Source organism: Mixophyes fleayi, chromosome 3 (assembly GCF_038048845.1).
Source record: "Mixophyes fleayi isolate aMixFle1 chromosome 3, aMixFle1.hap1, whole genome shotgun sequence".
Taxonomy (NCBI): domain Eukaryota; kingdom Metazoa; phylum Chordata; class Amphibia; order Anura; family Limnodynastidae; genus Mixophyes; species Mixophyes fleayi.
Genome location: NC_134404.1, coordinates 153,650,187 through 153,677,952, shown reverse-complemented (window position 1 = coordinate 153,677,952; position 27,766 = coordinate 153,650,187). Strand labels below are relative to the sequence as shown.

The 27,766-nt window shown below is 39.1% G+C and overlaps 1 protein-coding gene across 2 annotated transcripts in view; it reads right to left on the bottom strand.

Moving 5' to 3' along the window:
- The window catches only part of SMAP1 (small ArfGAP 1), a 217,649-nt gene that overhangs the window by 154,320 nt on the left and 35,563 nt on the right, over positions 1-27,766 (bottom strand). For both annotated transcript variants that reach the window (XM_075202595.1, XM_075202596.1), the window contains exon 2: positions 1,054-1,187. In XM_075202595.1, the coding sequence (XP_075058696.1) occupies positions 1,054-1,187 (134 nt within the window). The remainder of the gene's footprint in view (positions 1-1,053; positions 1,188-27,766) is intronic.

Below are 27,766 nucleotides of genomic sequence, written 5' to 3'. Positions count from 1 at the left end.
TGTGTTACCTATATTATAGGGAGGGCCCTGCTCATGAGAGAACTTCCAATCTAATAGAATTGGTGAATGTGAATAAGTGCTGGCAGCAATAGGAAGCCGTCTCCAGGGGAGGAGAGTGGTGGTGGTGGGGCGGCCTATCGCTTCAGAAACAATAAAATATCCCAAGGGGTTTGGCTAAACCCCCTAATGTGACACTACACCCCCAATTGAAAGAGACCTGGACACAACGTGATTTAGTAAATTTAGTATCAAAATGTTGGATGGTATGGATCGGCCTATCAAAGGATCTGCAATAAAATGCAGATAGCACATACTGAAGACATAAAGGGCTTCATTGACAGATAGGAGCAAATTCACTTGAATTATACAAATCAGCACCTGAACAAACGGTGTTGCGATGTAGCACACAAATACTGTGCAGCTTTATTTGTACACTGCCATTTAGTGTAGTCTCAAAAAATCAGTACCTTCTAGGTTTCTTCTCAGGCTGACTCACAGGACCTTAGTCTTTACCTTAAGTTGACAGAGATATGTCTGTATGTAGGTACATGCTTCATATCAAGCCTGAACTGCTGCAAGTTGTTACTCCAACTGGTAGGCAAAAAAGGCTGAAATGGTGTAATGAGCAATAGGAAAAGCCAACTCAACAAATATTATAAAGTGCATAGATTCTCGACATGAACTATGAACATATCAGTTCATGCTTCCACTTTGCTTTGTATGACATATAATAGACCTGGTGAGGAAGTCACGGGACAATCTATGCGACTTCCACTTACGTTTTTCTAATCAAGTGAAAACTATATTTCTATAAACTTTTTAGATCACTCTGACAAGAAAAATTATTTAAAATAAACAAAAAAACAACCCCCGGAAAAAAAGGAAACAAAAAACTCAATCAACACATAACCAAAACTGCACAATAGTGTATCCTAATAGAATGCTATCAGAATTTGACTGAAAATTAGATAACTCCTCCTCCAACCCAAGAGAGACAGAAAAAAACAAAGAAAAAAAAAATCTAAAACAAAACCAAAACATGGCAATTGTTACCTGAATCTGTTCTGGGGTCCATTGATCCAGGTTGACAGACTTTACTCTTGATATGTGAACACCAAGGTTTCTATGAATTCCAGCACATCTGATGCAAATAAAAACTCCTAAATTCCAAGAAGCCCACCTTGGACCTGTAGAAAAAAAACAAAAAACATAACAATGCAACATTTGTGTTACAAATTTGGGCCACAACTTGCCACGTCCTATCACAAACATGCTCTATTAGTGAAATGAAAAGCACCACTCCATACATCCATAAATCAGACAGAATTCTGTCCCGGATGTGGTCACAATTCCGCCGGATCCGCCAACATCGGCCTTTTATGGTCGGCATTGTGAATGTCGACAATCGCACTAATCAACATTTTCAAGCTGGCCCCACAAAGGGTACAGCCTGCCTAATATTTCATGTCGACAGGTTAGCTTTTGACATTTCCACTGCCGGAATTTAGAACCCTAGCCTTCTGTCCATTGTTGCTTTGTAGGGTGCCACAGTGCTCTGTAGAGTTGGACAATGGAGAAAACAGAGCATACAAGGAGAACACAATGTACACAAAATAAATGCTGTAAACTGTAAGAACAAATCCTTCTTCATGCTGTACAGTCCTAGTATATTAAAATTGAGCTGACTTATGGACTCCTAGTAAGTTATTTTAATATAATCATTTTACCAGATAAAACCTCTTTATAATGAGTAGAATGTAATATCTCAATGAGCAAAAACAAAATTGTGTCATTTGTCTCTGTAAAACATAACCAGCTAAGATATCCATTTACATTGTCCTAGAGATCTCTCTCTCTCTCTTTAGATATCTCAAAGTCCAGCTGCATATTAAAATGCATGCCAATAAGTGTTCTCATGTAGACCGAAGCCACATAATATTCTTTTAGCAGGTCACAATAATGTCCTTGTGTAACCCGGCCCGCGGGCTGTGCATGTCTGTTCTAGATAAAGATCTTCAACTTGTGGGCTCCTGTGTAATTATATACAATGTGAAATACAAGCTAACCTGCTATAATGTTCCCCTTCTCCGTGGTTTTCTATATTCATCCCACATCCCTACTGCTTTGTCTTTGGTAGTACATAGATTTGTGAATAGATTTTTTTTCTCATGTTAGATGGTAATTAAAAGACATTTTCCACCTATGCCTCAACAGACTAAAGAAGGAACCTTGAATTAAAACATGCAAGTGAATTCCAGAATGTAAATTTACTCATTGACTGATTGATAATGTGGCCAACTGATGAATTACATACACAGCAAGCACATGTATGACAATTATCTAAATCCATATACAAAATGTTGATTATTTGGTCGAATATATTCAATAAAAAAAACTGTGCATGCAAACAACTATTTGCTGTGAATAACAAAATCAACTGCAAAATCTGTTTTAGCCTCGCAATGTATTTTGTAAATCTAATAAGGAGTGATAGATCCTTGTGAGAAGCAGTATGGCACAGTCATAGAAACATCAGCAAAATTGTTTTCCCTTTTGCAGTATTCCAGTAACCTTTTATTTAACAGCATATACAACCCAAATGTGTTTCCTACAGTAATAAGATTGTCCAGTTTGCAATGGGGGGTAAAGGCAGTATCTTGATGTAGCATACTTAACTAAATAACAAAAAAAAAAAAAAAAAAAAAAACAATCTTGAATTTTTATTGCTCTCAAAAGATAACACCTTCGTGATCAGCTCATTTGTTTTTAAAAAAAATTGTGTAGATTATACATATGTTCAATGTTATGACAATTTTCTGGTAATTTGGCCAAAGATTTCATAGAACCAAGAAATGAATTCTAAAAAAAAAAAACTACTGTATTCAAAATGTACTGGGGGCTATTACTTAATAGCTCTGGAGGACCACACTAGACATACTTAACACCTAGTTACATTATTAAATAATTCAACCCAAAACTAAAAATACAGTTTTAGGTGGAATATTCCAAGCAAAACCAGGTGTAAAATTACCCGTGTTCTGGCATTCATGTGATTCAGGGGGCCCCACCATGCCTCTACGAATGCCAAAGAAAGGGAAAAGTACAGTGAAGTCTGCCGCACCATCTTCCTTCCTACTGACACAAGCTTATTTTTTTGGTTGTTGTTTTTAAGACAGACCGGAGCATTGTCAGCAGTAAATGATTTATACAGCTTTGTACCTAGGTGCTTTAAATGCTAAATAGGAGTTCCAGTTCTCAACCAATGCACATAGAATAGAGTTCACAGGCTGGTCAAATTTGGTGTTTGGGACCTGATGGTGGTTATGTCTTTTCTTTAAGTGTGATGTAAATCTGACAATGCATCGCTCAAATTGTTTGTATTATGAAAAGAATTTATTATAAAATTGCTGGCTATATACATTTTTTTCCTTCGTCCTGGCTCATAACTTTTTTAAAAAAATACATCAAAGTCTGGACTAGTGTCATGTCCAGATTCATTATCCATCTATGGCCAGCATACATTAAATGAATAAGTAATTCAGCTACAATCTGAATCTTTCTGAAATATCAAAATAGTGCTTCAACCGGTAATGAAAGGTTTGTAAGAAGATAAATATGAAAAACCAGATAACACTAATAGATATACTGTACATGTCAATCATCTATCATTTGTCCACTGGTAATCAAAAGGTTAAAAAAAAATAATAACCAATACTTTAATACAAGTGTTGAACTGTAGACTATTGTCATTCCATTTGCTAAAACTGCAATAAGACGGGCTATTTCTATTAAATCTATTGTATGCTGATTTTTTGCACGGTTTAAGAATTTTTATTTGTGGCTTTTGTAGTGTTGGGTTATAGGGGAGTTGAATCCCAGACACTGATCACATGTCAAAATTATCCTCACATATTCAGTCTGTGTAGGCTGCAAGCCTAGTGTTGACTGCATAGCTGGTTAGTCTGTGTTTGCTACAAATGTGTAGTCAGACTTATGTAGCTCAGTTTAGTTATATTGGTGTTCTCGTCCCTCTGCAATTAGACTTCCACCATCTACATTGAGATACTGCCCTCACTAAATTGATCAATGAGATACTCACAACTAAGTCAAAGCATCACTTTGGGTCATCAACTGAACCTTCTTGACCTCTCTGCAACTTTCAATACAATGAAACACTCTTCTTCAGCACCTTGCACTGCCCTGGCATTTGCAGCACTGTTCTCTCCCATTTCACCTCCTACCTTTCTGAACACTTCTTCTGTGTTTCAGCTACGGACACATTCACTCCTCAACTCACTATTTTTTGGGGTTCCTCAATGCTCTAATCTCTTTTATGCCCCTTCGCTCTGTGAGCCAATTTGCTCCTTCGGCCTCTACTATCAAGCATGTGGAGAGTACACACAAATCTCTCTCCACTCCTTAAAACGTTCCTTCTCTTTTATTCCTTGTGTCCAACTGCCTTTATACCATCTCCACATGGATGTCCGAATGCTACCCAAAACTCAAAACCAGAGCTCATCAGCGTCACATCTCTTAGCGTCCGCTAGCTTTTCTCTAGTATCCCTCATGGTAGACTTCACACTCTTCCGTTCACCATGCCCACTGCATTTGTGTCATCCTTGACTCTACCCTCGGCTTTACTCCACATATTCAGTGTCTTGCACCGACTTGTTGCTTTCTCTTTAGAATGTGGCATATTCTCTCAATGTTTCACTCATTAACTCTAGTCTTTACTACTGCAACTTCCTACAATCTGTCCTTACCAGTCTTTCCTCTCTACAATGTATCCTAAATTTAAATCCTAAACACGACAAAGACACAGATACGGAAAGAACACAACTAATATAGTAAGCAAAATCACAAATGCATGAGGCAGTTACAGATGAGCGAGTAAAAGCCGTGGGGACTCACAGAAGGCAGCAAACGACAAGACAGGATATATAAAGGACACAGTAAACATGACCCTGCCCATGAGAGCTTACATTAGAAAAAGCAGAGACTGATTTTCTCCCTACTTATGGACCACCCAAGCCCACAAGACATCCCTACCACCACCTAATACTACGCCATCTGCATATTCTAACAGCTCTAGCTTCATGTCCACTCAGAATTCCACCAGCTCTTGTTTTCACAGCATCAAGCAGGGCCCCTCTAACCTTAATCTTATGTCTGCAACTCCTTCACCAACCTCATCCATACTCGTTCTGTTTTTATGTGTGACTATTTCATATTATTTGTAACGCAGACTCTCCGACGTGACTGTTGTGCCTTACAAATAAACTATGATAATTTAGCACAAAATAATAGATATAGATATAAGCATCGGACATTAAGCCGTTTTGCATCACTATCAAAATATTGTATACATTTTTGGTACACTCTCATGGACAAATAACTGCTGCAAGACCCTTCGATCTCCAGTGAAAAGCCATAACAGAACGCTTTAAACTCCTTGCCATTAGTGCTAAATTGTTTTCAATGTGTGATACTTTAATACCCAGCAGCGAAGCACAAAATTGCAAATAGATTTCCTAACACATGGTCTGTCTAAGCGTGAGCAATTTAAAAAAGAAAAGAAATTAAACGCTGCAAGGGGTGTGAATTGATGAGTGAATCAGACAACCTCTGCATTGTTTATTTCCCACCTTGCACACCTTTCAGTGGCTTCTCTGAAATTTCTTATTGTATTTGAAATCAAAAGCCCATGTGGTCTTCAACACTTAAAACAACAATGTATTTTACTTTATTTCAGAAATGTAGCTCTGGAAGAACCGTCAAGCAGTAACTTGAGTCAAAAGAAGAATGAAATACAGTTACATTAATCACTACTTTACTAAAAATTTTGGATTAAGAATCTTTCACAGTATTAAGTATTTGTTGTTTATACACTTACACAATGTACTCTTTGTAACCCTATGTGACTTGGACTAATGTTGAACCCAATGATCACACTGAATTATCAAAAATTAGACAGTTCTTTAAAAAGGTAGGGCTGGTTAAAAAAGGACCTCTCATGTAGCCCACATAATAATAAATCTACCGCACTCCCATTTTTCAGGCCTTCAGCTTCAGGGGTAATATTTTGATACCACAGGAAATGGGAACTTGCCTTTCGACTGACTACATGGACAGTAGAGCATGTAATTGTGTGTTTAATCGTCTATTTCAACATGAGCTGAGCAGGGAATGCACACCAGGAGAAGAAAAGGCCCAATGCTACCATGAGATCTGTTAGTGCTTTAAAAGACGCACAGAATTTAAAATTACCTGTTCAAAACAAGTACATTGTTTATTTGTGCCAATTTTTCACAAAAAAAGTTTTAAAAAATATGCAGTATATTTCTAAGTCATGTCATTGGGCATTCACCTAATTAAACAGGATACTTAAAGCCTGTAAATTGCACAGCTGTGTATGAACTTCTGTCGGACACATTTTGGGCTCCTTTCATTTTCTAAAAGAAAACAGGACACCCATGTCATTTGCAATTTGGTCTGGTCATAGAACCAACTGGACCACCTATTCCACCCTGTCTGCTACTGCTAGGAACCAGTTGTGCTTACTAACCACAGTAGGAAGGGCTTACAAATGCTGCCACCACTGGACTCCTTACTGGCATCCAGTACCGGGTTTCTTCTGGGTAACTGACACTGCGAGTGTACCCCGTTACTGGTGTACCTGGACTGGTATTCCTGACCTCTCCATATGGATCAGGGTTGCTGTGGATGGATCTCCCCTGGCCTATCACACTGGCCAGAGATGCTGAATAGCGGGCAGCACGTTTGTGGGTCCAAACCTCAGAAACAGCTGGGAATGGATTAGATTTTGGGTCTAATCTGTAGGTCACAGGGATAGAGAAATTTCCAAGCAGGTCTTTGAAGCAAGTGATGTTTATTTGCTGGTTGAAGGTACAGGTCAGATGAAGCAAGAAGAACAATTTTCAATACAAGACTGTGCTTTTTATACAGATTTGAACACAGCCTCACAGGGTAAGCCAGCCCCCTGAGGTCTGAGCTATTTTTAGAATCCGGATGCAATTTGTTTACCCAAACATGGATTTACATGCAATGCAAAGCTAACAATATTTGCATTTATCTGTGATACTCTAAAACTCCCTGTGATTTCCTGCATCTTGCTTTAGACGCAGGAAATCTAGTAGCAAGTCCTAATTAAACCTTCCTGTGCCTGCAGGTGCTGGAACCTCACACATCAAATGTCAAATTAACATAAGATTAACATGGATCCTTTCTTCAGACAGCTGCAGAATACACATTCCCAAAGAAAGTCACAAAACCCCAAACAAGTCATTTCCCTACACCAAGATAAACAAAAGACTTCCTCAACAAAGGCTTATTGTATCAGATATATACCTCAGAAATAATGCATTTCCTCTAGCAAAGTTAAAACAAATGAATTTCTTCCCCTGGTTTCAGAAATAAAAATATCTCCTTTACCAACATACACACAATATCAAAAATAAGTACATTTGCAATTAAATAATTGCCCTGCACTATTTCCTTTACATAAATTTATACCATAAGTTATTTATAAGTGATCCAGTCACACCACCAAATGCTTCCTTTGGTCACAAATAAGGTGAAACACTTAGAGGAATCTAGTGCTACTTATTCTGTTTCATCATTATGAATATAAATTTTGGTAATTATGGTAAAAGTATTGAGTTAAAGGTAATCGTGCAGATCAAACAATAAGTGCCCATTTGGTCAGATATTGTAAGAGTATGTATGCTCCCACGATCATGTTTTAACTTACCAAAACAATTTGCATTAGTTGAATTTGCTTTATAAAACATCCTAAAAATCACAATCAATGGTGGAATGTTTTTGGGAAAATGTGGAAGTGTGTATGCAAATCCAACCAGCAGGATAGGCAGGTATCTGTAGAGTGTGTACAGAGTTGCAATCTATTCAGCAGATTGTTATGAGAGATGAAGATCTCAGATCTGAAGGTAAATGGTGTACACATGAATCTACATGATGATTGGGACTTTCAGTCGTTAGTAAAATCGTTACAGAAGTCGCATAAGTAGTAAAATACTGGCTTGTTCACTTACTTAAACCATCTCTTGACCACAGATTACTGTTATTGTGCAGCACTGAAAATAGCTTGTGAAAACTGGGTTTCTTTACATATGTCAGATAGTTGAATACAAAGGTGATTTAAGCACAGTAACAGAAGAGTGTGGAAAATGAAGGGCGTTTTCATTGGAGACAAGGATTTTTTCCTCTGACCGAACATTGGGAGTGGCAGAAGTTGTTTGAATGCCTGAGAATATATATATATATATATATATATATATATATATATATATATATATATATATATATATATATATATATATATATATATATATATATTTATTATTTTATTTTTTCACAGCAAACACTGCACTGCTGAATCCATCCTGCTATTTGGGAAGTGTCAGGATAGCATAAACAACAATTTCATCACAATTTCTCCTGCAACCCTATGTCTGGCTAAACAGTATTTTCCCCACTACTAGCCGGCCACTAACTATCGGTGCACAAATTCAAACAGTGTTTTTATCCTCAATAGCACTACAAACCAGTCACAACACAACAAACCAATTACTACACCCATGTGGTACACGTATGTACGTACATACGTGTGTGTGTGCAAGTAAGTGTTAGAAGTACCCCCCAGAGGGGATTTAACCCTGTCTGCAGCCTGGGTTTTTACAGTTCCTCTATAGGAGAGGTGTGACAAATAAGCCTCTTTGCCACAATATAAATATATACACATATATACATACACACAGTAAATATATACAGTTGGTCTAAAATACCCTTTTAGAAATACACATATAAATTAGTTTTGCGAAAATATCATACAAGTTGGATTCTAAACTAAACATGGGATCTATTATCATGAATGCTTGGGATTTGGAATATTTGGTTTAACGAATATTTGGAACCCTTCTCTTCATTGAATTTTTAGCTGTGCTCGTCAGAGTGACTACAAGAACAAATGCTCAATTATGACTTTTTAGAAGTAGATTACTGTACAGCAGTAATTACCTTTGCCATATCTTGTGCTCAAAATGTTCTGAGTAATGGAGTTTCAGGATAAAGCCCATTTCCAAATCACATATTATGCAGTTATAAACCTACTATTTAACCGTACTGGAAGAACGCAATTAAAACTTTAGGATAGTCAGATGTGTTCCATTTAAACATTGATATTTATGTATATACAACCCCCAAGAATGAACTAATAAAGAAAGTTTTTAGATTACATTATTAAGGTAATTGGCTGTTTTTGCAATTAATCATCTCATTCTCTATTGCGGGACTTTGGGGAAAGAAAATGTTTTACGATTTAAACTAGAGTAAAAGCACACTTTTCAACTGCATATCATGTAAAATAGAATTACTGCATACAGGACTACAATTTAAGCATCTGACCATCTGTGCATAATAAAACTACAACACAAGCACACATCGGGGGGCTGGAGAAAATCGCTGGTTTTAATACCAATATAGCAAAAACATTAGTGTGAGCGACAAGGGTCAAACAGAACGCTCTCACAACTTAACAGTAGTAGAAGATGAAGTTATGCCGCCAAAAAGACTGCCAATTGTATTTGCACCGAGGAGCATCACTAATGAGAACAAGTTTGGAACATCCTCGGCTACGAAAATAATGAGTTTAGGGTCAATCAGCTTTAGATATAGTTCCTATTTATACTTCACTCTCCCAACTCATTGCAAAAGCTTTCTGAGCAGACCTAAATTCACACACATAATGACTACAGCATATCTGATACAAAAGTTTAGTGCATTGTCAATATTGGGACCTTTTAAAAACTTAACTAGCTCAAGCAACAAGACCATAAAAATACATTTGTAACACACTCACATATCCTAATTAAAGACGGTAGGATATTAAACACTAGCTAGCCTTGTGTGCTGATCTAGGATCATGTATTGTATTTGACAGCTAGATGAATCCCTATAGTGAAATGCCCATGATAGTAGGTAAGCAAAGTCCAGTGCATTTGAGATTTAAATCCCTTGTTGCCTCTTAAATTTAGAGGCAGCGGTGCTCCTATTCAAACGGTTTCATCACCTCACTTGTACTTCAAACCAACATCATCTCTGAATAAGGTTAAACACCAAAGACTGGAACGTAGATGCACCATACTTGTTACTGCCTTTAGTTATTTTACTATAAAACAGCTCTTATTAGCGTATAAGAATCTTCAATCCAGCTTTTGATGTGTAGCCTTATTTGGAGACACTGTCCACATGACAGGAGGTAAGGACATAAAACTACTTTTCTCCATTCCATTGTTACCCAATATATTCCGCTAATATTCTGTGTATTTCCTAGTGAAAAAAACCATTAGTGAAACTATTTGCAAGCTTCACGTCACTCATAAAACAATGGAACAAGTTAAGAAAAAATATAAGGCAGGCAAACATCAGATTTTACCTACAGAAGACAATCACGTTACCACTGCAAGAAAGCTTATTTAGAAAAAGTGTTTAGTTAATTTAACCAAGTAAAATAGGATAAAAACGATAAAGCTTCAATGAACAAGCCAGACTTTGCGTTAAAAGTCGCTGTTTGAAAGGAAACAGGAAAACAAAAGTATAACACAAGCCTGGCATTATCTGAATATTTTCACTACTGCTGCTCACACAACATATCAGTGTACCGTATATTGTATGTGTTTACATGTGTTTAAAACCATGTTGACAGACCATATTACATACAATAGCTGATGTAATATGAAGATAATGTGCTGTATTCGTCACATGTTAAAGAGCAGTCAAGAGCAGCACTGCAATGTGCTAACATTTCTGTAACAAATAAACTACAGATTAGGTAGATTGTATTAAAAAACTACAGGTTAGGTAGATTGTATTAAAAAACTACAGGTTAGGTAGATTGTATTAAAAAACTACAGGTTAGGTAGATTGTATTAAAAAACTACAGGTTAGGTAGATTGTATTAAAAAACTACAGGTTAGGTAGATTGTATTAAAAAACTACAGGTTAGGTAGATTGTATTAAAAAATTAAAACAATTAATGGTGTGTAGTTTAAAAATAAATATTTTGCCAAGTTCCTTTCAGAAAAGCATTCTACCAGCTTAGGATCTGTCACATCTTTTCCTAAAGCCTTTTTGTTTTGCAGTGTATTAAACAGGTTATCCTAACATTCAAACACAGTGTTTGCATGAATTTATTTTAAAATTCACAAAAAAAAATTTTTTTGGGCAAGCATAATTAAAAAAATTCTTTGGACCTATTAGCTCACATTTATAGAAGTGATTACACAGTCTCACAGAATAGGCTTGCAAAGGAAAAGGTGAAGATGAAAATGGAATTAAGTATTGCAATTTAAATTCTGCAAGTTTGATTGCAGTGTACAATCTATACAAGTAAATTTATTATCACGGAAATAAAGACACATAGAAACAATGCTGTTCTCTTGCATCCTGAAACTCAAATAAAAAAAACACCACAAAAGCAGCAATTTTACTTGTTGCAGATTTTACCATTTAGTGGTTGGTCTTGGGTGGGCAAAAAGATAATATTTTTAAGGTGTCAAATACAGAATGATGGTATTGTTCAGTTGTTCTAAATAACAATGTAAACAGGATTGCAGGAAGACAAAAAATGCCTTCGCACTGCAAGACTGCAGCACAATTGATCATTTACCCAGATTTCCTAGGTAGAGGGGTGTCCCTGCTGAGACAATCTGCTATTGTGTGCAGACATCTCTCAGGTGTATAGCACTTAGCAGGCTTTCCAATCCAACAAAGAAAGAGTGAATCACCACATCAAGCTGCAGGTCTGGAAAGCTACAAGATGGCATTCTGTTTCTTGCCTGAAAATTCCCCACTTAGTTAAAACTACAAAACTTCTAGATGTAAAAGAAAAACAAAAAAAAAAAAACACGTCAATATTTGTCTAATGAGGTCACAAAACCCCACTCTCTGGCAAAGTCACAAATGCTAATAGACTTTTTCTGAAGAATAAATGAACAACTACATGAGGGACCATCTTTCAATTTATTTTATGTAGAAATTACTATGCAAGCTTTGCCCTATTGTGAGCAGCAACCTCCGGAGATAAAGGAATATTGGAACACTTGGAGTGATCAGTCTCCAAGTCTCTACAACAATGATTTTTCTACCAGCAAAGCAAATATACAATGATTTTTCTACCAGCAAAGCAAATATACATTGCTTTGGTTCCTTCTCAGAGACTATATGGTAGGTTTAACTGAAAAAAAGAAAAAAAGAAAAAGCTAACCGGAAGTCCATACTTCTTTAGAATATGCAATTTGAAGGAAAATCATGATCTGCACCAGGATCAGAATACTCAAGTTGACAACTTGGAACTACAAGGCCTGGAGGTAAGGCTGGGTCGCCCTACAGAGGCACCCACTCTGCTCCTTGAGCATAGACTGAAAATGGGTTTCATTGCCCAAAACAGCAGAGAAGGTGCCTATGTAGGGGTGGACCAGAACAGCCTGTACCTCCCCAAGATTTTGTATGTGGCCTGGCCATGATGTATTCCACTTTTGCAAACAGCCTCAGATGTTTGCTAAAGAGGAAAGCAAAAAAAACGTTTTTTTTTTTTAAAAAAGTCCAATAAGTGATCTTGAAAATTAGTGCTGTAAGTTTATTTAAATGACAAAATTAATTATTCCACCTAGAAGGATATACAGAACTGGGAAAGTTTTACTGTTGCTACATTTTATGGGATGTTAAATACTTTGGTGTCAAAAAAGACAAAGTATTATAGGAGTGATACCTTTACTGGCTAACCAAAAGAAATTATATTTCATCATCACCATTTATTTATATAGCGCCACTGCTTCCGCAGCGCTGTACAGAGAAATCATTCACATCAGTCCCTGCCCCATTGGAGCTTACAGTCTAAATTCCCTAACACACACAGACAGAGAGACTAGGGTCAATTTGATAGCAGCCAATTAACCTACTAGTATGTTTTTGGAGTGTGGGAGGAAACCGGAGCACCCGGAGGAAACCCACGCAAACACAGGGAGAACATACAAACTCCACACAGATAAGGCCATGGTTGGGAATTGAACTCATGACCCCTGTGCTGTGAGGCAGAAGTATTAACCACTTAGCCACCGTGCTAATTATTATATCCATAAAAGCATATTCCTGGGGGCGGGGTTTGGACGCCATCTTGGGAGGTTGGAATTCCTAGGAGCTCCGTTCAAACTCCCCAATTAAACAATTTAAAGAGGGAATATACCCTGCAATAGACGAAAAGCAGCACATATCTTGGAGGCTGAAATATCCAGGCACGAGTGGGGCATATAAAAACTAAATAAAGCGGACCCTGAGCGGAGACATCTGTGAACGCTCTGTAAGGCGGGCTGTCCCCCAGAGCTGCGTCGCCGCGGGACCTACACGGCCACAAAGAAGGTGACTTCCAGCAAGGAAACCTCCATCCTACCTGTGCCTGAGGATTCTCCGGCTCCTCCGGCGGGGGGCCCGCGATCTGCGGCCTGTCTGTGCCCTTCTGTCCACGGCTGTGATTATCCTCAGAAGCGAGAGTGCCGCGACTTCCGGTTTTCGGACGCCAACTTCCGGTCAGCGGCAGGAGGTCAACGGAGGGGCACACTCTCAAGTCTAGTCCCGCAGCACACAAATTAGAGAGGCTCATCGCCCTATAAGGCCTGACATTGCCGTGCAGCAAGTAACCCCGGTGTAAGAGGTAGGACACAGCCTAGAAGGATCCTGCTAGCTATAAAACAGGTCATCCGGACCCCCAAACAACTCACCTTAAAGTAACCAGCAAGGGACACCACCACACAGAAAACCTCACAGCAAGGGGGCTAAACTTTCCGGGGACACAATTGGCCCGCCAGCCTTAAAATCCGCAGGCTCTAAGCCGAGTATCGGGTACTTGTTTCCTACCACACGGAGCTGCAGCGTCGCGTGACGCATCCAGGCTGTTGAGTGCCAGCAACAGAACTCACCGGGTCTTGCAGGACTTCCGGGCTCCCTGGCAGGACCTCTGCGATCGGAAGCTTGGTCGCGGCCCTGAAGCCGCGGCTGAAATTTTACTTTGGAGGTGTATGGCCCGACTTCTGGTTTCGGAAGGGGAATTCCGGTCGGCGGCGGAGAGAAGGAGAAAAGCGGAGAGGTGCCGTCCTCGAGCCTCCCAGCAACACACACACCCAGGTACCTAACATAGTGCAAGGCAGGCCCAGAGAAAGGCCTAATCAAGTATAAGGTGTGCCATCGCCCTGTCACAGAAACACCCGTTGAATAAGCGGCAGATCCATTTGTATAGTACCTGCCTGTGCACCCCTGTGAATTAAAAAAAAGCAGTCTTTGCTGCCACCTAGTGGCGAATTTCAAAGAGTGCAAACACTTTTGTCATCATATATTATAAAGTTCTCTGCCAGCTCCACTGCCCTAAACTTATTACAGGACACTCTAGGCGGACTTGTATGTGAGGACCCGAGACTTATCTGGCTACACAAAGCCTGGAACATCATATCCGCCGGGGCGAAACACCCGTGGTCATAGACCATGTATCAAAAGGCAGGGCCCTGTCTACCCACAAAGAACTTTAACATTGTGCTGAGAATCGGCTAGATGGCAGAATAGTCCACCCACTGGGGGGAGGCGACATGTGACAAAGCAGATCCTTGTTTTTAAAGCAAAGCTATATACAACCTCTGTACTTCTATTATATACTCGGAGATTTCGGTGTGTTCCTCTAATGGGCAAAGATAAGAAGAATTAGTCCAAGCGGAAACCTACGGAAACACCTAGGCGTCAGGATCTACGGCAATACCTTCATTCTGCTACTACTCCTTCAGAACAAGATAATAGCCCGCCGTCTTCACCAGAAGTGGCTAAGGCTGCAGAAATGGCCAACTCAACTGAATCCGCCTCCAATGATTGCTCGACGAGTACAAACCAAGACATCGGGGCGATTTTGCAATTCGTAAAAATCCTTACCTACAAAGGCGGAGCTCCCCTCTAAGAAAGACTTTGAACAACTGGAGTCCAGACTTAAGGAGACAGTTAAGAAGGAGGTAGCCACTCTACAAGCAGATCTGGCCCGACTGTCATCTAGAATGTCTAAATTAGAAGATTTCAGAGAGGAATTTGCGGAACGTCACGATACTCTTAGCGACACAGTAGCTCAACAAGCTCAAGAGTTACAACTGATCAACAGCAGAGTTGATGATCTCGACAATAGAGGCCGTAGGAACAAAATGCGAATTCGAGGGATCCCTGAGGACATACCCACTCAAGACCTAATTGCCTTCCTCACTAAGGTCTTCAATGAGATCTTAGAACAAGACCCTACCACCAGTATTCAATTTGACAGAGCCCATAGGGCCCTCAGACCATGAGGGTCTCCGTCTGAACGCCCAAGAGACGTGATCTGCCGCCTGCATTACTATGTACAGAAAGATGCAATTCTCCAGAAATCTAGGAAACTGGATGCTATTGACTACGACGGCAATAGACTTCAGATCTTCCAAGACCTCTCGTTGCAAACCTTGCAGTTACGCCGGATGCTTAAGCTTTTGGCAGACATATTGCGTTCTAAGAACATTAAATACCGCTGGAGATTTCTTCTTAGCTTGCAAGTGTCTAACAACGGAAGGATGGAGATCTTGAGAACACCCCAAGACATTAAACCATTCTGCTCGCACTTGGGCCTACAGGAGGTGGCACTTCCGGCCTGGCATCAGCATTCCGTCCGACTGCATCCAACTAGCAGTGAAACCTGGCAAACAGTTGGAAGCCCCAGAAATGCGATGAGGAGACGCAGAGACCCACCGGAAAAATCGGTTCCTTAATCTTACTCATGCTTTAGGTCTTCTTACAAAATTCTATACTATGCGACTGAGAACTCTTGGTGACCTTTGGACTGTCTCATTCCACTTGGACGTTCTCTACTGAGGGGCTCATTCCCGTTCCTGTATCCCTCTCTTCTGGCTAGGCTAGAGAGATTGAATATCTAAACCAAGTATCAGGTCAACAATAGCCTTATATGCTGACTGATTCTTGTAGTTACTCAAGCCCTTTATTGTCAGAATATAAATCTTAATGTGACACAACATCAAGCGGATATGATAGTTCAGTGTTCCTGTTGGTGACCCAGATCTCTCTGGTTTACACCCGCTGGAGGTTCTACTACTAACCATAAGACTTGCTAAGTTGTTACTGTTATTGCAATTACTACTTCTACTGGTCTTGCTTTTTAGGCCATTGCAATTTTCTGATATACTGATAAGATGACACTGTTAGTCACTGTCGTTAACCCCCCCTTTATCCCCCACCGCTGGAAGAAACCCGAGAGATGGTTGTGGCTCCTCCACACCCGTCTCCCTGGAGCGGTTTGATGGCATACTATCTGTTGTGGTTTTCTTTGTTTGTTTGTGTCTGTTAGTGTTGTGTTTTCCCTCATGTGGCTTTCCTACCCCCCCCCTTCCCACTAGTTTCAACTCATATGTTTTACTTATTTGCAAGGTTCAAGGTCATCTATTGCTTACAAATGCCAACCCAACTGCTCAGCTATGAGAGTGACAGAAGTGCATTTCTGAGATATTTAGATCCACCATGACAGATAAATTTAAATTAGTTTAAATTAATGCCAAGGGTCTTAACCTCCCTGAAAAAAGATCACGGGCGTTGAGAAATTTGACTCCTGGGAGCAGATGTTTTTTTCAAGAAACCCATTTTAAGCAGGGATCTGCTCCACGACTCTCAAATGACTTCTACGCTTCCTCATATTTTAGTAACAATAGAGAGGGCAAGACGCTGGGAGTTGCTACTCTGTTCTCTAAGAGATTACCCTTCTCAGACTTTCAGAAAATTCGTCTCGAAGAAGGAAGAGCACTCCTGATAAAATGTCGGTTATTTGATGGAACATATACTTTTGTGAACTTCTATCTGCCTAACCAAGGTCAACCACTGTTTATTTCACAGGTCTTAGATAAAGTCGCAGAATATGCGGAGGGAATTCTGATTGTGGGAGGCGATCTCAATTGGACCCTTCAACCAGAAATGGATACCTCCAATGGCCGGACGGGGGTACGCAGATCGCAACATTGTAAGGTTAGACGCACACTTCATGAACACCAACTGGTCGACACATGGCGCCTGCAACACCCAGGAGAGAGGGACTATACCTTTTTCTCCCACCACCATGAGGTATACTCACGGATTGACTATCTGCTCCTTTCACAAAGGTTCCTCCCTAACCTCCTAACAACATCTATTGGTCAAATAACTTGGTCAGATCACGCCCCTATTTCATTGACTTTCCAACGCTCTCATTTAAAGACTAAAAAATGCACTTGGCGCCTAAACGAGCTTCTCCTCCAAAATACATATTGTAGGGACCAACTGACTGCTGCATTAGATGATTATATTTCGGACAATGTTACTCCACACGTCTCAAGAATTACCATCTGGGAGGCGCATAAATGCGTTATCAGAGGGACACTTATTGAGTTAGGCTCCCGTATGAAGAAAGCGTATCTTCATCGCGTATCGAGATCACTTACTTCAGCAGATTAGGGACATAGAGACGACACATAAATACAATATGTCTAGGGACCTGTTGAACAAGCTGACGGAGACGAGGGTGGCACTTAAATTACTTTATGATAAAGTTAAGCTTGACTTCCAGAGGTGCCGCCATCGCTTCTTTCGGTGGGGAAACAGGCCGGGAACTATGTTAGCTAGGGCTCTGCGTAAACAACGAGCTAAGGCTTACATTGCCATGATTAAGGACAGTAATGATCGTGAGTGCAAATTAACTGCTGACATAGCTGATGCATTCCACGCATACTACACCAAATTATATAATCTCGAAACTCAAGAACTTGACTCTATAGGTGCTACACGCTCAGCTCAGATTGAGGCATATTTAAAAGGAGATCAGTTTCCCCACTCTCTCAAGATCAGATAGGGATAAGCTAGAACAACCTTTCACTGAAGAGGGAGTTGAGGGAGGCAATTAAATCAACACCTTCGGGTAAAAGTCCAGGCCCTGTGGCTTTTCCATTGCATACTATAAGACCTTTAAGGATGAGTTGATACCCCTGATGGTGCCGGCCTTTAATGCGATCTCTAGCGACTTCGCTTTCTCCCCTTAGAGTTTGGAGGCCATATAACGGTGATCCCCAAAGAAGGAAAGGACCCCTCTCAATGTGCAAGCTATAGGCCTATTTCCTTGCTGAACGTGGATGTTAAGTTGTACGCGAAACTTATCGCAAATAGATTAAAATACCTACTTCCAGACTGGATTCACTCAGATCAGGTGGGCTTTGTCCCGGATCGTGAGGCACGGGACAACACCACCAAGGTGATAGATTTGATTTATACAGCTTCATGCTCAATAACGGCTTCAATGCTCTTGTCTACAGATGCAGAAAAGGCCTTTGACCGTGTGAGTTGGCCGTTTATGAGAGGGCTCCTGGAGCATCTTGGATTAGGCCCGTTGGGACTTCATAGAATCTTAGCACTTTATCGACAACCCAGGGCTAGATTTAAAATTACTGGCGATCTGTCGGAACCGGTGATAAATAATGGCACTAGGCAGGGGTGTCCGCTATCTCCACTCATATTTGTGTTGTGCATGGAGGTGTTGGCAAAGGCAATCAGGGCCAATCCGAATATATCTGGTGTCCAGGTGGGTGAGAGAGAACATAAACTCGCTTTATTCGCGGACGACCTTTTGGCCGTTATTACCAACCCGGTTGTTTCCTTACCCAACTATGGCAAGTCAGTGGCTTTGAACATTAATACCCCGGCCCCCGGGGTGGAGGGTTTAAAATGCACCTTCCCTTTTATTTGGCATCCCACCCAATTGAAATATTTAGGCGTGGTACTTTCTAGCGATCTCTCGCGCTTATACGACCTCAACTTTAAACCACTTCTGGGGAATCTCCGGGCTGACTTGAGAGAGTGGCAGAGCAAGAATTTCACATGGATAGGTAGGGTTCACATTCTAAAAATTAATGTCCTGCCTCGACTTCTCTACCTCATACAGACGTTACCTATTTTAATTCCCGACTTCTGGTTTTAAAGGCATCCAGCGTCTGGTGCGGGACTTTGTGTGGAGTGGGAGGCGCCCAAGATTCAAGCACGAAACTTTATTCAGACGAAGACACTTGGGGGGGGTCTCCAACTTCCCCACATACCCCCGTACTATGATGCTGCAATCTTAACAAGAATAATGGAGATGTCGGTTCAGAAGGGAAGGAAACAATGGGTAGAGATCGAATCATCATATCTCGACTCTTCTAATACTACATTAATCTGGCTAGCCAAATTACCCAAGATCTCACACCCTACCTTAGGGCCCACTCTCGTTAAATGGTCTAAGCTAAGAACTCTTACTCACATTTCATCTTTAATATCCCCATTAACGCCATTGTTCAATAACCCTAAGTTCCCTCCCGGAACTACTCTATCAGCGTTTAACCTGTGGTTGCGGGCAGGAATCCATCGTGTCGGCCAGTTGGTGGGAGCTACTGGGGTCCTCTCATTTGCAGAGATTCAATCTAAGTGGAAACTACCGAATATAGAGATCTGGCGATATCTTCAGCTTAAACATTTTCTCTCTTTTAGTCTCTCAAAACATGATATTAATAGGAATCTGACAGTCTTTGAATCCCTTTGTAGCAAACCTCACCACACCCCACACTCCTTATCGACTATCTACAAACTCTTAATCGAGTTTCTCTTTAGATCTCCCCCGAAATTTCTCTTGGAGTGGGAAAGGGATCTGGGAATAGAATTACGAGAGACTGATTGGTCGAAAATCTTCCAAGCAATCCATGCTTGCTCACCTAACGTCTCAATATTAGAGACCCACTTTAAGGTTCTTACCAAGTGGTATAGATGCCCGGAACATCTTGCAAAAATATTTTGCGGACTGTCTAGGGCCTGCTGGAGGTGTAATTCAGGATCAGGTTCTTTATTACATATCTGGTGGGACTGTCCCATATTACAACCCTTTTGGTTGCAGGTTATAGGCATCACACGGAAGTTGCTTGGCCAGGCTATTCCCGACACCCCGGTGTATTGGCTCCTCAATAAGGTAGATATGCCTATTTCTTGCTTTAAAAAATCTCTGTTAAAATTTGTGATATCAGCCGCCAAGGCAGTCATACCTGTGAGATGGAAAACAACCACGCCACCAAATATTCGGGACTGGATTAGGAGATTAGAATATTACAGGTCCATGGATGAATTATATTTGTCAGATATGGACTCTTTTGTAACATATTATACTATATGGTGACCTTGGTTAAATTTTATGGATTCGCCAGAGTTTGTGGCCTTGGGTACAACCACCTGAACCATGTATCTTTAGGTACAGGGGTGTATCAGCCGCATGTGATTGTCGGATTAGGCTATGTTTTATACCTCCTCTGTATATGCTGTAGACCTTTTACTATGAGGACTTGCATAATGCCATCCCCCATTCTTTCCTTATGTTTCTTTTGTTTTACCCCCCCCCGTCTGTCTTTGTGTTCTATGTGTCAGGTTAGCTATACCCACCTTTTGTGGATGGGAATGTATACTCTTTTTGATACAATTAATCTTCTTTGGCTTAGTGTTATGATGTTATAATTTCTTTATCACTCGCCATCCAAAACGAATACTGTTGAAAATACATTTGTATAACCTGTGTTTGTTGTTAAACCTCAATAAAAACTTATTTCATAAAAAAAAAAAAAAAAAGCATATTCCTTTTCTCTAAAAGGATAGACTCAAAGTATTTGTTCCCTTTGCTATATGCTCATTTGAACCTATTGTTGTACATGTATTTATTCCCTGGCTCATCAAAAATATTCTAGATTTGACCAACTAGTTCCCAATTTCTAACCCAGACTTAACCAAAATCACTTGAGCATCTTTCAGGCTCATTTTCTGGGTCTTCACATCTAGGATACCTCACTGGAAATTATTACCAAAAACATTTAAAACAGACTGTTCAATTATTTTAAAAGGTAGATATTGTTGCTACCCCACAGTCTACTGCCACCTATCATCTAATAGCAAAAGCTACTACAACATAGTTCTCAGAGCTAGAATTGTATGCACGGCTAGGTGAATCGTTTAAGCAGTTTAGATTCTAGAACATGCAGGTAGTAATAGGATTGCCAGAAACAGGGAAAAAAAAAAAGCGCATGGCCACCGACGTTTCATTTCTAAGCAAAGCATGGAAAGAGCTCCACTGGCATTGAGGGTGAATTCAGGCATTCATGGGGATGCTCTTACCCAGTAAATGCTGAAAAGGGAAAGAACATATATATTTCTACATCAGGGAGCCCACTCCCTGAACCACTTTCTCCCTCTAATGTGCCTTGATAAAGATTTTGTAAAATTGAAACGCGTTGGCGGCAGATGTGGTGACCAGGAGGAAAATCGCGGATTACCCGAGACGGTTTGGAATCTGAAACCCTTGTGTTGTGGAGCGTGGAACGGTAACCAGCCGGCTTCCTGATCTATGGAGAGGGACATAGAGGTTTTCCTACACGCCTGATACCATCTTACACAGGGCAAGGGTCCAGCTTTATCGGGACTGTCCGCGACAATCCTCTTATGTACTTATTTTATTTGTTTTTATGGTGTGTAAACATTAAATAGAATCATTTTGGATAATGCACTATGTGGAGCATTTTTCTCTTCTTCTGCTGTCTTTGAGATAAAATCCAGAGATCAATGTGAAAATTATTGAAGAGTTCCATATATGCTTTTACTTTGGACAAGAAGTCTCTTCTTATGTAAGTGTATTACCTAATGAAAAAGTGATTTATTACACACGGTGGTGATTTAAATCTAATACCACACTGGTGCTATATATGCATTGATCATAGGGAATTGTATTGACCTATGGTAATGTGATCTTTTTATTTTTTGTATGGATGAACATCGGTGGAGAACATAATACTAGGATAAATATTATTTTCCTATGAACTGAGAACTTTGAATTCGGGAACATTGAGGATATTGTACGGGACAATACTTTTCTGGACTTGAGTTGGATCGTTCTAGGAAGTTTCAAAGTGACTGTATGCTTTTGGAATTTATACTTTTGTTCATCTGTTAGAGTATAAGCGCCATACTTGTCTATTACTTTCAAAAGTTTTATCTACATCAGTCAGGTCTAAACGAAAATTAAAATTTTACTTAATTTCTATATGGATGGATCTTTCCATAACTGTAGAAAGAGCATTAATTATAGAGCATGCAATTTAACATGACTGATTATTATAAACCCTACATGGTTAATAATAGATGACTATTTTCTATGAAGCACACAACATTAAGGGCAACTATGATATAGTGCAATCCTAATATTGTACTAAATGTACTGGATATAAAAGTACAGTTATGAATTTTTATACTATAAGATATTATTGCTAGCTATGGGATATTAGGCATAACAATTTCGTGCTCTGCTATATTTCATATCACAATATAATATTTTTATTAATATACTATCTCCTTAGTGAGAACTGAATAGGAATAAATATAAAATCAATAGAATTAAAAAAAAGATAATTTATTGGTCCTTATTGTGAAACACTTTACATATTATACATGATTCACACAAGTGAGCAAGATTATTAGCACCATGAGCACCTGCTTCAGGTATATACATCACTTGTACTGATATTCTGCTACTTCCAATAGGGCATTTAAATAATAAATTTCTTACTTCATTTATTTTACACATGTTAAATTCATGAGGTTTGGATATTTTATATATTGTTCCTTGTCCCAAATGGGTCCATATATGAATTACAAAATAGTGTTCTAACCAACCATAGACTGGTATCCTATACGCTGCATGAAATTATTTATGATTGGTCTAAATATATGTTGCACATTTATATACATTGTGACTGGCTGCATCCACTATAACCAGACAAATCACCTCTCAGACTAAAGCCATGAAGGGTTTTTAAAGGAACTATCCTGGTAATCTATAGATATCCAGAAATAGTTTCATAATTGGATCATGGCCCTTTTCTATTTTCCTACAGAAAGAACCATTACATTGTGACCAAAACAGCCATACAAACCACTATAGACCATAGCCTCATAAACCTATGGTGGAGGAATGCATAGAGATTAAAAAAAACAAACAAAAAAAAAAAAAACATATAAAACCTTGTTGTTCGCTCCTTTGATAAACACAAGTAAGTGAAAACTATTCTTTTGAAAAGGATATATTTCAGCAGGCACCATATGCCACTGTAAATGTTGCACAGATGATTCCAGAGATCACCATATATGTATATAAAAATGATAAATACTACAATACTGAAACAACAACAACTCTTTTCCCTATTTCAGTGGGTTAAACATTGATCTCAGCCTCTCCTCTTTCTGCCCTTTTATATTGTACTAGTACATAGATCTGAAATGTTTGTATGTTTACAACATTTTCAGCATGATCTGTAAAGGTAAAGGTGACTTATTTCAAACGTCTGAATTACTAGCACCCTTTTGTATTTAAATAAATATAACAGACAAAAGCCAATGCAATCTTTACTATTTTATTAATTTGATATTAAAACAGATTACATAATTGTTGGTTATTCATTGAAATACACAAGTAGTTTGTTTTAAAATCAGATTTTTCATATACATAGGCTGAATACCATTAACATATAAAGATACACTATAAGTGAAATAACAATATTAATTCACACAGTGAAATGTCTGATTCTCTTATAATTTAACACAAACAAGAGATGCCCGAAAGAAAGTGAAAGGGGGGAAAAAAAACCCTATAAAATATTTTTCAGATTTGAAGCAAATTATACTTTCTTATTGTCTCTCCATGGTTTACAATCTATATAATGCCCAGTATGTGCGGTTTATTCTATAGTAAACTCCAGAAAACATGAGTACTTATGAAACAATAACAATTTCAGACAACTCACAGCAAACAGTTTAGTAAGGTAGTAAGGAAGTAAGGCAGTAGGAAAAGTCAGTAAAGCCTTTCTTTCTAAAGGAAGTATTAGCCGAAAGAATAGGAATGATGTCACTTCGTAGTTTGGGTTGCTATATCCAAAATTCAGAAACTGATGAAAGTACGCTGGCTAGGCAAGACTCAGTATGTCAAAAGCTTATAACAACTTATAAAGACAACTAGATCGAAAAATATAAAATAACCCAAATCTAAAAGGTTATTATGGAGGTACATAAAAAGTGTCCATCAAGTGTAGGAAATGTGATAACTGCAAACTGTGTAGTATATATGTTTTACAATCACTAGACATTTTTCTGCGCCTCTTCATAACAAACCAACCTAAAGGGTTATTTTCTTTTCACATTTAGTTCAGAGACAACACTCTTCAATTACAATATACAAACATGAAGCTTAAAGGCTTAAAAACTAGACCACAATTGTTTCGCAAAGTCACTACCATATTCTTAAAAACCAGTTTGCATTCCAGGAGTGCCGTCTGAATATTATATAGAAAACCCTGCTACAAAAAGGTGTCCAGAGTGTAGGTCTAAGGGGCAAGTGTGGAGGGTGTGATATCACTGCTCCACACCACTGCGCAATGATACCTCAGGCCCCACCCAACAAATGCACTTTGCTATGCAAGGTCTCTATTTGCATCAGAGCATGATCACATGAATCAGGTCTTTAAGGCCCTGCCCACTTCACTAAATAGATAAGTGGCATCCATGTGGGTGGACTAGTCTCCCGGGAGTCAAGGAATACTCCCGGAAATCCTAGAGAGTCTTCTAGACACTCCAGGAAAATAGACAAGTATGATTTCAGGTAGATCATTCAAGCGCTTTAATTATATCTGACAGATATGGCACAGTTTGCTCTGCAAAATGAGAGAACTGACAGAAACAATCAAATATAATCCACAGTATTAATAAGTTAAGAAAGTCAAGTAATCTTGTTTTCGGTTACAATGTTCACGGAGGAAAAGTTTGATTTTGGTCACAGATCAATGGAATAGTGTCCCGGTAGGTATGCTGTGAAATAGACAAAATGAATGAAAAATATGGGCAATACAAGAGGACAGATAATATAATATAATATAAAATAATATAATATAATCTATATATATTTTATATACACACACACACATACACACACACTATAGGAGGTGGCATTAATTGTTGGAAGCTGCTCCTTCAATCTATTTTGCTTCTCAATATATGCATTATTTTATTTGCATTCATTTTGGTCCTATAACAAATGAGCCACTTGTCATCATTTATTTAAATGTAGCCAATTACATAATTGGTTATTGTATTAGTCTAATGTATAGATAAGGCCTTCCCATCAGCTGAAATCCCCCTGCTGCATGTGACTAAGAGAAATACAGCTGCTACAGTCTAATAGATTAATTTATAAAGATCTACTCTCCAATCTTTTCAATTAGATATGCTTTTCATATAACGTATCTGCTTTCCTTGGTCCCCACTTTGTACAGTTCAGATAATTTTACACACACACACCTGACACCATCTGTTCTTTGATTACATTATGATAATGGCCAATTTAAATGTATTTAAAAGGTTATATTTAGTGAATTCTGTGCACATTAATTTAACAATAAACCAAGATATTAGAATCTGTAAATTAAATTTTTCATACAGATCTGTAGTATGTTTTCAACTCTTATTGGCATCCTTAAAAAATAATGAACAAAAAAAAAAAAAATGTATGAACTAAAAACAGAAGGAAAACAGTGCTCTTATACAAACAATTCTTCATAAATTAATTTATTTATTTATTTTTTTTACACACACACACGTATACAATTTTATCTGCAACACACAGGTTTCTACATGATTGGGTCCCTTGTTTTTCATACTTTGCGGGGTTATCTGTTCCAGAGGAGATTACACACTGAATATAATTTTTAATAAGGTTGGAAAACATACTGAGAGGGACCCGAGACCATGTCTCCTTTCCAGATCCTTTACACTCTCCCATCTACGCGCTCAGAATGCCTTTTTCAATTCAAACAGGATATTCTACATGGTTACGTCTGGAGACAAACACTGTCCTTGCTAAATGTTTATTGCTGTTATCTTGCGACCATTTCTTTGTTCCTTTGAGATATGCTAGGCTAGGGGTCACCCCGAAGTCCATCTGCAGCCAATGCCTAGCATTCTGGCACTGGCAAACAGGTTTTCAGTATCAGATTATTCTGGCAGAAAAGTTCATGACAGAATTGATCTCAGTGGCAGCAAAAAAAGCCCCACAAAAATAAACAATGCCTTGATTCACAGTGGGGGTTATTTTTATTGGAATGTTTCACTCTTCTTAAGCCAAACATATGGTGTTATGTGCGGCCATATAGTTCAATTTTGGTTTCATATGACTATAGTACTTCAAATCAATCACGAAATTATGTTTGAAAAACTCTGCATCTTTAATTAGTCTATGGTTATTAGTAAGGCAACATCACATTATTTCCCTGCACGCAGCTTTCACTCTTTGTACAGCAATCAAAATGAAAATAATCTGAATGGAACGGTCCTAGGCCGCTTCAATGGAACCAGAGGCTGTGATTAGGTTTGGTTCCTGATACAGAGCCACAAAACTCTATATTGAGCACAGGCTTATAAATGTAAGCTCAGCACAAAGCCTGCCACCAATGTTTATGTACAGACAGCAAGCATGAACAGGTAATTTAGCCATGACCATAGTGGGATCCTCTCTCCTGAAGAACATACGTCAGTGAATTACACTGGTCATCCAGAGAAATAGATTATCCTCAAAAGATAGATACATGTGATGTGCATGCATAGAGAATTGTGTTTTCTTGGCTCAACCATGCAAACAATATTGCGGTTGGAAGCAAACTTCATCTGTCTGGTTTGCCCCTTTATCAATCAAGAATTCTTTTATTTGAATTATATCCAAGTGAGTTTTGTTTATAAAAGCATGTCAGACAAGAGTAACTAAAAATAAAGTTAATATAGGGTCTTAACATTTTTGACTTGCTGAGACTGCCCGATAATAATCTTCCTTATGAACCATATAAAAACGAACACTATCTGAAGCCTCTTCCTATTTGCACACATCGTTGCCTTCTAGTACCCTTATATTTTATTAGAAAGGACATGCATTATTCAGGCCATAACTAATATGATATAATTACTGGTTAAAATTAATTTCCTAGATTACCACTGGGTGAGCTGAAGGTTAAAACAGAAAACAAGTGTGTCACTAGAAGTATACAAGATCAGCTTCTCCCTCCTCCCACTGTGTTTTTTAATCTTCCCCAGCATAACAGTTACACAGGAAAATAGAACATCGCATAACAATAGCAAAGCATAACAATAGCAAAGCACAAAAAACAGCAATTAGGCCAACATGGGGGGGCAATTATCCAGCCACTCTTGTGTCAGGACAATCACAGCCCTTTACTAAAATCACAGTACCTTTCTAAAATTTACTTCTGCAACACAATACATCAAGTGTAGAAAACATATGCAAGGCTCCACCCACTTGTCTGCCCCCCTTTCCTTATCCATGTAGTCAGGGCCGGACTGGCCATCTAACACTTCTGGCAAATGCCAGAAGGGCCGATGGCCAGATGGGCCGGTCCGCATGCCCACCGAGCAGCAGCACTCTGCACGCTGCTCGGCGGACGGAGAATCAGTGACTGCCGCCTACGTGAGCAATCACATGAGACGGCACCTATAACATGGTGCCGTCCCATGTGATTGCTCGCATAGGCGG